General features: G+C 48.1%; 1 protein-coding gene across 6 annotated transcripts in view; it reads left to right on the top strand.

Moving 5' to 3' along the window:
* Positions 1-13,397, top strand: part of Camkk2 (calcium/calmodulin dependent protein kinase kinase 2) — a 50,440-nt gene that overhangs the window by 31,562 nt on the left and 5,481 nt on the right. For 3 of the 6 annotated variants that reach the window (XM_027414031.2, XM_027414032.2, XM_027414033.2), the window contains exons 8-16: positions 1,431-1,452; positions 1,589-1,677; positions 2,008-2,207; positions 2,843-2,896; positions 4,896-4,969; positions 5,071-5,158; positions 6,641-6,769; positions 12,326-12,426; positions 12,865-12,907. In XM_027414031.2, coding sequence (XP_027269832.1) covers positions 1,431-1,452; positions 1,589-1,677; positions 2,008-2,207; positions 2,843-2,896; positions 4,896-4,969; positions 5,071-5,158; positions 6,641-6,769; positions 12,326-12,426; positions 12,865-12,907 — 800 coding nt within the window. The remainder of the gene's footprint in view (positions 1-1,430; positions 1,453-1,588; positions 1,678-2,007; positions 2,208-2,842; positions 2,897-4,895; positions 4,970-5,070; positions 5,159-6,640; positions 6,770-12,325; positions 12,427-12,864; positions 12,908-13,397) is intronic. The other 3 variants (XM_027414034.2, XM_027414035.2, XM_027414036.2) reach the window with 3 other exon arrangements.

The raw sequence follows: 13,397 nt of genomic DNA, 5'->3' as shown, positions 1-13,397 counted from the left end.
GAGGTAGCCGAGAGTTCTACATCTGGATTGGCAGGCAGCAGGAAGAGAGAGTGACACCGGGCCTGGCTTGAGCACCTGAGACGTCAAAGCCTACCCCATAACACACTTCTTTCAACAAAGCCACACCTTCTAGCAGTGCCACTCACTATGGGCCAATGGGGGGCCATGTCCTTTAGACTACCACAGACAACAAATAAAAATAAATTTTAAAAAAAGAAAGAAAGCCAGGCATGCTAGTACACACCTTTAATCTCAGCACTTGGGAGGCAGAGAAAGCCACATCTCTGTCAACATAGCAAGTTCTAAGCCAGCTAGGGTTACATAGTAAGACTTTATCGTAAAACAAAACAAGAAACAGAGAAGAAAGCATGAACTGTTCTCATAGAGTATCCACATATAGTTTATAGAATGTACAGTGAGTGGTTCATAGACCTATAACTCTAGAGTCAGGGAACTATGATGCCTCTGGCCTTCAAGGGCACCTGCATGCAGATACACAGACCCACACACATACCTGTAATTAAAAATAGTAAAAAACTAGTTGAAACTACAGCTCAGAGTACTTATTTCCTGTCCCCAGATTTATTTTCCTTCTTGCACCCTTGACTGTTTTGTGCGCGCATATGTGTGGTCACTGCACCCTTGGCTCTGTATTTTCCTTCTCGTACCCTTGGCTGTTAGTGTGTGTGTGCGTGCATGAGTGCATGCATGTGGTTATTGCACCCTAGGCTGTATGTGTGTGTGTGTGAGAGAGAGACAGAGACAGACAGAGAGACAGAGAGACACAGACAGAGACAGAGAGAGAGAGAGAGAGAGTGTGTGTGTGTGTGTGTGTGTGTGTGTGTGTGTGTGTGTGTGTGTGTGTGTGTGTGTGTGGATGAGTACATGCATGTGTGGTCATTCATTCCTGGGGCTCAAACCCAGGGCCTAATGTATGCTAGGCAAGTACAGTATCATTGAACTATATCTCCAGCCCGCCTTTTGTGTTTTGAGACAGGAGTTCACTGAATTGGCTTAGTCTAGTCTTGAACCCACTCTGTAGCCCAGGCTGATTTTGAATTTGTGATCTCTCTGCCTTAGCCTCTTGTGTAGTGGGGATTACAGGCCTGTACCATCAGGTACAGCTTTCCTTGGCTATTTTGAGTTCTAGAAATAAAGTTCAGGTGTAGGGTCCCATGGCTATCAGGAGGTCCTTTGCCTCCTCAGCAAAGGTAACCTGGTAACCCTGAGCAGCTTTGGTTCAGTAGACTGTGTGTGTGTGTGTGTGTGTGTGTGTGTGTGTGTGTGTGTGTGTGTCTCCTCAGTCCTCCTAGGACTCATTTCTGTTCTTGGACTATCTAGAGAGGTGGCTGGAGGTAGGGTGGATGAGGAGGAGGGAGGCAGATTTTCAGTGTTGCAACGACAGTTTTACCTCCTTCTCTTCCCCACAGTGTTTGAATTGGTCAACCAAGGGTGAGTATTTGTCTCCCGGGTGCAATGCCAGGCTTCACCTGAAAGCTGAATGAGGGGAGCTGGGCTCTGATGGGGAGAGTGGGCCAGGGCTAGCTGGGTCTGCTTTCCATGGTTGACACATGTGTCAACCTTTCAGGCCTGTGATGGAAGTGCCCACCCTGAAGCCACTATCTGAAGACCAGGCCCGATTCTACTTCCAGGATCTGATCAAAGGCATTGAGTATTGTAAGCCATGCCCGATGGGGGAGCTGCTCAACTCTGGGATAGTTAGCACCTCAGGTAGTGGGTGGGAAATGGAAAGTATTTCACTTCCCTGCTGGGCAGCTGTTTATAGGCTGTGACAGGTAGTTCAAAATCGCTGTAGACGGCTGGCATTTTGAGAATGGTATAAACATCCTTAAACACACTGTGCTCTTATCTCTCAGAGCATGTTTGGGAAGGGGGTCTGGGGCTTGGGGGATGAGACATCAGGGGCATGCTGGGATGCATGGCCAAGTGGAGATTCTCATGCAGTTTTCCTGCCCCCTCTCTTCCATTGGTGTCCTCTACACCTAGTACACTACCAGAAGATCATCCACCGGGACATCAAACCTTCCAACCTCCTGGTGGGAGAAGATGGGCACATTAAGATAGCCGACTTTGGTGTGAGCAATGAGTTCAAGGGCAGCGATGCCTTGCTCTCTAACACTGTGGGCACACCTGCCTTCATGGCACCTGAGTCGCTCTCAGAGACCCGCAAGATCTTCTCTGGGAAGGTAGGTGTGGATCTGCTGAGTTCTGTGTGTATCAGAGTCCTTTGGTTCAAAGTAACAAAAATCCAATACAAGAGATGTACAGAGAGCCAGCCCACCAGGCAGGTAGCTGATGAATGATACAGGAACTCAAACAAGGGTCAGTATCTCCCAGACTGGTTTCCCTGCAGGTGGGTCAGGCATCAGGACTTCCAGGCTGTTGTCCATCATGGAGTCAACTTCAGGAGCCAGGCTTTCCTCTCTGAATAGCAACTGCAAAGAAACTATGACCAACCTCTGTGACTGGGGGAGTTGTGATTTCGGTGGTTGTGCCAGTGTGTCATGTCCCAACCAAGGAGGCTAGGAGACTGGGTTTGCTTCAGCTCAAGAGTGTAGATTAAGAAAAGGTGGTTTAGCCTTTATTCCCAGTACTCTAGAGGCAGAGGCAGGTAGATTTCTGTGAGTTCAGTGCCAGCTTAGTCCACAAAGCAGGTTCCAGGACAGCCAGAGTGGTTATACAGAGAAACTCTGTCTTGAAAAATGAACAAACAAGAAGAAGAAGAAAAAGAAAAGGTGGTTCCCCAAGGAGGTTGGAGACTTAGTTATTGGACTTGTAAACATAGATGTGGTATGTCACACTAATCTCTCTTTTTCTTTAGGCCTTGGATGTTTGGGCCATGGGTGTGACACTGTACTGCTTTGTCTTTGGCCAGGTAAGAGGGTGACATGTCCTATCTTACGACTGATGTGGGTGACTGCTTCCCTTGCTAAGGAGACAGTTCTTATTTGTAAATTGTATCTCCACAGCCGAATGAATAGTTAAAAAAGATCCTTTGTAATATCCATATCTCTGATGATATTCTCATCGGTATAAAAATGTTTGAATGAAACAGAAAGATCAACAGAGACTGTGGAGATTCTAGATAGTTGACGAGTTTAGGGCAAGGACCACTATTGATGTAGGCAATGGTGTTTGACTTTTTGTTGTGGTCCTTTTTTCTACTGTCTCAACATTATTCATGTTCAAAGGCACTTCTGTTTTTCTTGTGCCGTTTTTTTTGTTGTTTTTTTTTTGTTTTTTGTTTTTTTTTCTGAAACAGTTTCTCTGTGTAGCCCTGGCTGTCCTGGAACTCACTGTGTAGACCAGGCTGGCCTCAAACTCAGAGATCCACCTTCCTCTGCCTCCCGGGTGCTGGGATTAGAGGAGTGCACCACCATAGCAGGCAAGGCAGCTCTTTTAACTATAAAGTCCGGTTTGATTCTGTGAGCAATAAAAGCATGGCTCCTTCCTGTTTGGAGCTTGTGTTCCTGTGGAGGAGAGTTTAAGGATCTTGTTTCAAAACCAGGCACATTCAGAGGCAGGTGGATTTTTGAGTTCAAGGACAGCCTGGTCTACAGAGTGAGTTCCAGGACAGCCAGAGCTACATGGAGAAACCATGTCTCAAAAAACAAAATCAGAAACAAAAAGGAAAGGAAGAAAAATAAAAGAATCTTGGTCTATGTCGAAGCAAAGGAATTTTTGTTATTTTTTTAAAACTATTTTCTCTGAGTATTTATTAAGAAAAACTTTCTTGGAGCTAGTGAGGTGGTCTAGCAGTTAAGAGCACTGTCTGCTCTTACAGAGCACCCAGGTTCAGTTCCCAGCTCCCACATAGCTGCTCACAATGGGCTGAAACTCCAGTTTCAGGGAATCTTACACCCTCTACTGGTCTCTAAGGGTATTGCATCCAAGTGGCACATATTCATGTGCAGACATCCATACATATAAAATAAAAAAGTACATCTTTAGAACAAGATTTTCAGCTCAACATAAAGTTGAGAGAATCCTATGGCAAAAACTCACAACCCTGTCACCTGGAATCTACCATTATGTTATAGTATCCCTATATCTATTTATCATCATATCTGCTCCCTTCAGCTGGCAATCAGACCCAGTGCCTTGTACACACTAAGCACCATTTGTACCCCCGAGCTGCACCCCCAGTTCAGTACTTATATGTTTTACAACCCCTGAGAAAAGAGAACCAATTTCAGCTTTCATTAGTTCAGCAGATCTTTACTGTGCCAAGGACATTCTGAGAAAGAGCCAGCAGCCAGGAAGTCCTGAGGTCAAAGCAGAAAGGAGTTACCCGTAAATGACTGTAGTGACAGGGTTAGGTGCCCAGCTGAGGGATGGTACGGTTGGCAAGAATGAGGTAGGTCTGCTGCAGGGAAGCCCGGGGGAGGCCACTCAGGTGGTTGTGGTCAGGTGTGACTGGTGAGAACAAGCCATGCAGCTGATGATGGAGAGGTCACCCCGGATGGAGGGCACCGTGGAATGAGCATCTAGTCACGGAGAGCTTCCTGTGGGACCTGAGCCAGGCTAAACTCTCATAACCACACGTGCACGCAACACCTGTATTAGTCTCAGCTTCCTTACTGCTCTCTGGGTAGGTAGGTGGGGAGTCTTTGCTTTTGTGTCAGTAGGAAACGGAAGCTCAGCTACAAAGCAGGTCAGTGGTGCAGTTGGTAAGGCTGGGGAGCAGCGAGACATTCCTGTTCCTTCACAGATTTGGGGACAGAGTGAGGGGCAATGGTTCCTGTTTCCTCTCTAGCCTGGGCCACTGCTGTCCATTTCTCTGCTGTGGTCCCTAAGGAGTGACCCAGCACAGATGGCCTCTGAAGGATACAAGTGGCAACCACTGACCACCGTCCTCCCTGGCCTCTCTGCAGTGCCCTTTCATGGATGAGCGAATCATGTGTTTGCACAGTAAAATCAAGAGCCAGGCCTTGGAGTTTCCAGACCAGTGAGTAGATCCTGTCTGTCCACTGTCACCTCCTTCTGATTCCTTAGTGGTCAGCTTCCTGAGTTTTCTGTGACCTACCCATGATGTGTCTCCACCCCCAGGCCTGATATAGCCGAAGACTTGAAAGATCTGATCACCCGAATGCTGGACAAGAACCCAGAGTCCAGGATTGTGGTGCCGGAAATCAAGGTACTTGACTGCCGATGGCTAAGAAGGCTAGTACTTGAGGCCTGTGGCCTGTGCTTGGAAATGTTTGGCTCAGCCCTGTCCACAGCACCACATCCTCCTGGCATCGCTGCCTCCCCGTGTCCTGGAGCCTCTGGGCTGCTGGGTGCTGCTGGGAGCAGGGAGGAGTGTTGACATTTGTGTCCACTGTGGGAGTTGTGACCGATCACCTGGGCTGCCTGCGCTTGCTCCCATTAGCTTGTGATGATTGATAGTGTCCGCCCTCAGAGAGTGATCTGGGGCCTCTGTGTGCTCCATGTTCTAGCTGCTGAACTTCAAGTCCTTTCTTTGGCCCCGCCAAAGATGGAGGCCAGTCCCTTCAAGGAGCTGCAGAGAGGGTGGGAGGAAGTTAGTGAGCAGTTCAGCCTCTGCCTGCTGCGTTCTCCCCTGTGGTAGAAAGTACTTTCAGCAGAGGCCTTGTCCACCACTGCACACTCCCCTGTGCAGCACACACACCTGGCCCTTCTGGGGATGTCATTCTGTTGGTACAACGGTTGATTGGCATCCAAGAAGCCCTGGGTTCTGTTTCTAGTCCTGTATAAATTAGACATAATTAATATAATCACAGCATGAGGCAGTGAGGAGGCAGGACCAGAGGTTTAAGGTCATCCTCGGCTACATAGTGAGTTTGAGGCCAGCCTGAGATATGTGACTCTATGTCTTTAAAAAAAAAAAAAAAAAAAAAAAAAAAAAAAGACAGACATCTAGAGATACGCTCCAGGGCTTCTGGAGCACTTGGCTGATTTGAACTGGCAGGGTGTCTTTAAAAGGGTCCGAAAGTTGAGCCAGCGGTGGTGGCCCATGCCTTTAATCCCAGCACTTGGGGAGGCAGAGACAGAGGCAGATGGATCTCTGTGAGTTGGAGGCCAGCCTGGTCTACAAATCGAGTTCCAGGACAGCTAGGACTGTACACGGAGAAACCCTGTCTCGAAAAATTAAAAAAAAAAAAAAAAAAAAAAAAAAGAGGGTCCAAAAGTCACAGATAAGGACTTGAACCCCAGAGAGCCCTGGGTGCTCTTTGGAATGTGCCCTTCCATCTGGCCCCTCCATAACTTCTTGTTTCTTGTTCTGTGGGATGGGAAAATGCACTTGTTCAGAGCATAGTCTCTGTTGTCAGGGAGAGTTGGTGGGGATCAGTGGGTGCTCCTGGGGCAGCTGGGCAAGGCTGATGCTAGATTCTGGTTGTTCCTGCCATGACCAGGGCCCAGATGGAGAACTGCCTCTGCACATACCACAGCTCTGCAGCACCTCCCATTCTGTCTCTGCTTGTTCTCATTTCCTCCCATCTCACTCACTCACTCACTCACCCTCTTTGCCTGGATCACTGGCTCTCCTGCATGCCTGACCCAGGCCCTGGCCTCCCCTTCCTGCATGCCCTCCTTGGCACTGCTCACTGGCAGGGCCTTGTGGGAACCTGTCCCTCACCCCTCCTGTCATTCGTTGAAGCTGCATCCTTGGGTCACGAGGCACGGGGCCGAGCCATTGCCATCGGAGGACGAGAACTGCACACTGGTCGAGGTGACCGAAGAGGAGGTCGAGAACTCAGTCAAACACATTCCCAGCCTGGCGACTGTGGTAAGGCGGGAAGATCCACTGACAGAGCAGGAACTGAGAGAACCTGAGGCAAGGCTAGAAAGGGCAGGGCTGGACACACACCACTTGCCTGGGAAGCAAGCAGCTGTGGGACCTGAGAACCCTGTGGGAGACATTCTGACTCATAGCCGCTCATTGGGCCAGTAGCCCTGGGGCTCCCAGATTTCTGTGGAGATGGGTAGCCCCCCTGCAGGCATCATACTGCCTTTCTAGAATTCCTGCTTTCAAAGCATGCTAAGGGAGAGGAGCTAAGAAGATGAGGACAACCAGACCAGAGTCAGCAGTGGGCCTGAGCCTCAGCATCCAAGACGGTTCCCGGCTGCTGAGGGACTTGAGCAGTTAACTTGGCTTGTCTCACATCTGCCATGTGGGTGGTTCTCAGGCTCCTACGTCACACTGTAGAGAGTTCTTCCCGATCTTGGGACACAGGGTTTTGCTGGGCGACACTGGGGTTCTTTTTGTGGCCATAATCTGCGTCTTGGCTCAGGGAGAAGGAAGCTTGAAGGAGTAGTCTTCAAGCCTCAACTTGGAGACTGTAGGAGCCACCCCTTTGCCAGTCTCCTAGGAGGGTGTCTGGTACTAGGAGGGAGAAGGAAGGTCCAAGGTTTTTAGGCACCAAGCATCTGCACCCTTCTCAGAAGCCCAGGTTATGTTTGGCCAGCCCTAGCCGACAAGCAGGGCCTGGTCTCTACAAAGCCAGCACCAGAGTGCTTTGGGAGTCTGGAAATTAGGCACTGCTCTTTTTGCTTGCCTGCTCTCTTTTGCTTACCCCATGCTGTTACTTGTCTCCTTCAGAACCTGAGCTCCAGGGCTGGGCCCTCATTCATGTTTCTTCTTCCAGCTGGGGCTCTGCATGACCTCCACAATCCTATACTCAGCCACACCCACTCACCTTTCCTAGACCACTCTCCCCCCACTCACCCTGTTCTCTGCCTGTGGTGGGAGAAGCTGGGCCTGACCCTGGGCCACTGTGAGTGTTTCTGTTCCTCCCCACCCCCACCCGGACACTCTTGAGGGAAAGCATCTGGCCTGGGTGCCTGGTTAGGTATTTGTCACTGGAGAAATGCTTCTTGACCCATTATGTAAGTGGTTCCTCAGGGAGGGGAACAGCCATGAGCACAGCCCACATGTTCTATGCCTTCACTGGGAGGCAGACGGTCATGCCAAGGAGTAGATGTCTGGTGTAATAGAGGGGCTGAAAGGCATGTGTCTGATGGAGAGACACTAGGCCCAATGGTGGGTCAAAGGGGTTCCCTTAAGAATGTTTAAAGGGGCTGGAGAGAGGGTCAGTGATTAAGAGCAACTACTCTTCTTCCAGAGGACCCAGTACTCGGAGCTTAGGGCAGCTTAAAACCCCTGTTTCAGGGGATTTAAAGCCTCTTGGACTCTGTGGGTACCAGCCCTGCGAGTGGTACTCAGATAAACATGTAGGCAAAACACTTAATCACATAGTATAAAAATTAGAGAAAAGAAATGGATGAACATAGAATGGTAGGGTATATCCTGCTGAGAGGGAGCAAAGAGGTAGACAGCTGAGTGAGAGGAACAGTACAGGCAATATGAGACAAGAAACTTCCAGAGGGGCTCAGTGGTTAAGAGCACAGGTTCGATTCCCAGAACCCACATGGCAGCTCATAACTGTCTGTAATTCCAGTTCCAGGGGATCCAGCACCCTCACACAGACATAGGCAGGCAAAACACCAGTGCACATAAAATAAGAATAAATATATTAAAAAAAAAAAGATGGGCCGGGCATTGGTGGCGCACGCCTTTAATCCCAGCACTCGGGAGGCAGAGGCAGGCGGATCTCTGTGAGTTCAAGGCCAGCCTGGTCTCCAGAGCAAGTGCCAGGATAGGCTCCAAAGCTACACAGAGAAACCCTGTCTCGGAAAACCAAAAAAAAAAAAAAAAAAAAAAAAAAAAAAGATGGACCTAGAGAGCAACCGTCCCATGGGATGAGAGGCCAATGCAGGGTGCAGGAGGAGAGGCTGTCAGAAAGGGAAGGCAGGGTATAACACCTACCAAAGCCCAGTAGAATCCTGCACTGTGTGGCCTTTTGTGTCTGGCTCTCCCTGGTTTTTAGACTCACATGTGGTAGCTGTGTGGGTGTGAGCTTCGGGGTCTGAATACTCAGCTACACAGATGTGCCTCCATGTTTGCATTTTCCAGATGATGGGCATTTGAATATTTTTACCTTTTTATTTTTTCCCTTACATTTGAAAAATTTAAAAAATTCAATGTATTTGTGTGTGCATGTGTGATTGTATTCACACATTGAAGCCAGAAGAGGGCAGTCAGATCCCTCGGAGCTGGAGTTCCAACTTGGGATGCTTGGGATGCCACACAAGCCCTGCAACCTGAGTTCAGATTCCCATAACCTGTGTAAAATGTCAGACTAGCCTCAGCACGCCTTACGAGGAGATGCAAGGCCGGCTGGAGAATCATCTGAAACTCTCTTGTCAACTAGCCTGGCACACACAGCAGTGAATAGCTAGAGAGACCCTCCCTCAAACAAAGTGGAAGGCGAGGCCCAACAGCAGGGTTGTCCTCTGCCTCCACACCTGTGTACCCCCACATCCATACACACCACAAATAAAAAGTCTGAAAACCATTTTAGGTGCTGGAAAGATGGCTCAGCCATCCACACCCACTAGGGGCTGGAGAGATGGCTGTGGTTAGGAATACCTACTGCTCTTGCAGAGGGCCCCAGCACCCATGTGTCAGCTTACATCTATCCATAACTTTTTCCATGGGAACTTCTCACCTCCAGGCATGTACACAGTGCACATACAGCTGTAGGTGGAGTTTCTCTGTGTCTTGGAAGCCACTCCCAAATAACTACTCTAGAGACTTATTAATTATAAATGCTTGGCTGATAGCTCAGGCTTATTACTAGCTAACTCTTACATTTTAAATTAACTCAAGTCAGGCGTTTTGGTGGCCCGTGCTTTTCATCCTAGCACTCGGGAGGCAGAGGCAGGCGGATCTCTGAGTTCAAGGCCAGCCTGGTCTACAGAGCAAGATCCAGGACAGCCTCCAAAGCTACACAGATAAACCCTGTCTTGAAAAACCAAAATAAATAAACTCAAATTTCTCATCTACCCTCTGCTACATGGTGCTACCTTTTTTAAAAATTTTTGTTTGTTTGTTTTTTGAGTTTCTCTGCATATAGCTTTAGAGCCTATCCTGGAACTTGCTCTGCAGATCTGGCTGGCCTTGAACTCACAGAGATCTGCCTACCTCTGCCTCCTGAGTGCTGGGATTAAAGGTGTTTGACACCACTGCCCAGCTGGTGTTATCTTCTTTCAACATGGCTCATTCACCTTGCTTCTTTCTGCATCTGGTCTCAACTCCCAAGACTCCACCTTTCTTCCCAGCATTCTCTCTGCCCTGAAAATCCTGCCTAGCTATCAGCCAATAGGAATTTTATAAACAATGAGAGCAATACATTTTCACAGTGTACAGAAGGATTATTCCATAACATTTCCCCTTTTTGTTTAGTTGAAAAAGAAGGTTTTAACTTTAACATAGTAAAACTATATATAACAAAAATAGTTATCAGGTAAGAATTAAAGCTACAATAAATATCCCATCCATTTATATTTGGCAAAATTAGAGAAAATATCTATTACCTATCTTATCTTTGTGACGCTAAAGTTTTATGCCTAATTTACTTTTTATCATAACTAAGAAAAAAACATAAGTTCAATTATTTAGTCTTTAACGCCATCAAAAAAAAAAAAAAAAAAAACAACACAGAAGGGTTACTTAACAACAGGGACATCTGGCTACCTGAACAGTCACTCAGAATTTGTAACATTGGGGCAGCCAACTTTGGTGTACAGGCCTAGTATAGCTGACAGACTTTTCTGAGAAGTGGGGAACTTTGAAGGACTGTTTTACCTTGTCTTGGTAAAGTTGGGCAATCGCTTTTTTGTGTGTCCTGCTGGTCCAGTTTGGACAGCATACTGTTAGCAATTGAAGCAAGAGCATTTTCTTTGCCCAAATGGCTAGCTTTGCCATAAAGAAAACAAACTCCATACAGAGTTTCTTTGATGCCCATTATCTTCTCAGAAGTAGATTGGTGCTGCCAGGAGCGGACATGTCTCACTGTCATGAAAAGCCTTAGGTTATTAAACCTATTGAAGTGTTTGGAGACCATCTATCTAAATATATCTGTGTATGACCTTGAAAAATACCTAACATGACTATAAGTTTGACTATTTATTATAGATCACTGTTAATTTGTATTTCTTAATTATGCATTACATTTTAAAATGAGCTGAGTAAGCAAAGGTAGCTGGGTGGTGGTGGCACATGCCTTTAATCCCAGCACTCGGGAGGCAGAGGCAGGCGGATCTCTGTGAGTTCGAGACCAGCCTGGTCTACAAGAGCTAGTTCCAGGACAGCCTCCAAAGCCACAGAGAAACCCTGTCTCGAAAAAAAACCAAAAAAAAAAAAAAAAAAGGAAACAATTAGACACAAAAGGCTAGAAAGAATATGGTTCTACTTATAGACAATGCCCGGAATGAGTAAACCTATACAGACAGGAAGACTGGTGGTTGCTAAGGGCTGTGGGGTGGGGACGTGGGAGTGACTCCTGGTGGATATGCGGTTTCTCTTTAGAGTTATACAAATCTGAAACTGGATCAAGGTGGTGAGAATATACTAAAAATCACCCAGTTGTGTACAGTTGGTTTCCACATCTATAAACTCAACCAACTGATGATCGAAAATACACGAAAAAAGAAAATTGGGTTTACACCAAACATGTAAACCTGATTTGTTGTTGTGCCCTAACTGATTAGGTCTAACTATTGATGAAGGGTTTATATCATGTTTCTGTGTTACAAGTTAGCTCGAGATGGTTTAAAGTACACTGGGGAATATGCAGATGTTATATACAAATACTGAACTCCTGTCTGGAAAAGGCTTGAGCACCGTAGGTTTTGGTAGGCTCGGAGGTTCTGGATTGTTTGTTTGTTTGTTTTCGAGACAGGGTTTCTCTGTGTAACTTTGGAGCCTATCCTGGCACTTGCTCTGGAGACCAGGCTGGCCTTGAACTCAAAGAGATCCTCCTGCCTCTGCCTCCCAAGTGCTGGGATTAAAGGCGTGTGCCACCAGGTTCTGGGCTCTTAAAATGGTGAGTTTATCTTGTGTGAATTCAGTGTCAGTTCTGAAAACACATCATCTCTTCCCCAAGAATTGTGACATAAATAGCTTGTTTCTTGTTGGGATGGTGTCGGGTGGTTTCAGGTGACTTTCATCAATGGCTCAGGGGACACATAGCCAGTTCTCTGGGAGCCAGGGTCTTAGGGCTGGGTAGGCTGGAACTGGATCATGACAAGCCATGTCTGAGCCTGCAGCCAGGGAGCAGTCTGAAGGAAGCTATCTGCCTTCAGGCTCAGGATGGCTCTGACTGGTGGCTCCTGGGTAGGAAAAGCCTGCAGGAGTCATGAGTTCTGGGAGCTGGCAGGGACCAGATAGAAGAGGGTGGCCCGCCCAGTCATCACTGCCCTCTTCCTTTTCCCTCCTCAGATTCTAGTGAAGACCATGATTCGGAAACGCTCTTTTGGGAACCCGTTTGAGGGCAGCCGGCGGGAGGAACGTTCCTTGTCAGCACCCGGGAACCTGCTTATGTGAGTGACCCTACCTCCTTTCCCCTTCTGGGGGTGGGAGACAAAAGCTAGGCCTGGGCCATCCCAGGAGAGGCAGCTGGGGACTTTGGTAGGCCTGGCTTTGCTCTTCTAGCCTCCTCAGCTCAGCCAGCATCCATCTGTTGACAGTATACCTACTCTGAAGTTCCACCTTCCTCAGAGGACCTACTCTTTCAGTGGGGGATTCTGGGTTGAAGCAGTTTGTGGCCCCAGAAACATGAGTGTTTTAGGGGCATTATAATGGATGAGTCACGTGATCTCACTCTGGGACTTTCTGTGTGAACACATGTCCATTCATCTGCTCAAAAAGAATACCCTGGTTCAGGCTCTGGCAGATGCAGGGGTCTACTGTCTCTGGGGTGTGGGGGCATCCTCAGCGTCCCCTCTCACTTCCCTTTTCCCTTCCTCTGGCAATTCCAGCAAAAAGCCAACCAGGGAATGGGAGCCCTTGTCTGAGCCCAAGGTAATGCCTGTCTGCCTGCCTGTGCCATCGCCTCCCCTCTGCTGGGGTCTGGGGCGGGCATCTGCAGAGCACGAGGGCATCTCTGCCAGGCAGATGTGCCTTCAGCCTGAGCTGCTGTGCCTGGCTCACCGAGGGCTTCTGGGTTTACAGAGAGGGGCATCCAGGGGCTTGGGTCCTGTGGTGTGTCATGCATGTGGGCTGGGCTGCGGTGCATGGCGCTCCACCCGGAATGCCTGTTAACTCACCCAGGTCTGCAAGCCCAACTGGATAGCTGCAAACCCATGCACGTCAATGGCATTAAAGGTCTTTTGTGGCCCTGGGGCTTTGATCTAAGTGTGCACAGAGCACAGATCAGGCCTGCTGCATTCTGTTGGGTTAAAACCTAGAACTAAGTCCTATTCTGCCTGTTAATCATAGCAGGATGGGGCTTTCTCCTTCCTGCCTGCATCTAGGTCAGTATTACCTACAGACTTCCAGGCAGATGAACACT

This window comes from Cricetulus griseus, chromosome 4, assembly GCF_003668045.3.
Source record: "Cricetulus griseus strain 17A/GY chromosome 4, alternate assembly CriGri-PICRH-1.0, whole genome shotgun sequence".
Classification (NCBI taxonomy): domain Eukaryota; kingdom Metazoa; phylum Chordata; class Mammalia; order Rodentia; family Cricetidae; genus Cricetulus; species Cricetulus griseus.
The sequence above is the reverse complement of the archived record's forward strand: the minus strand, read 5'-3'. Positions and strand labels throughout refer to the sequence as shown.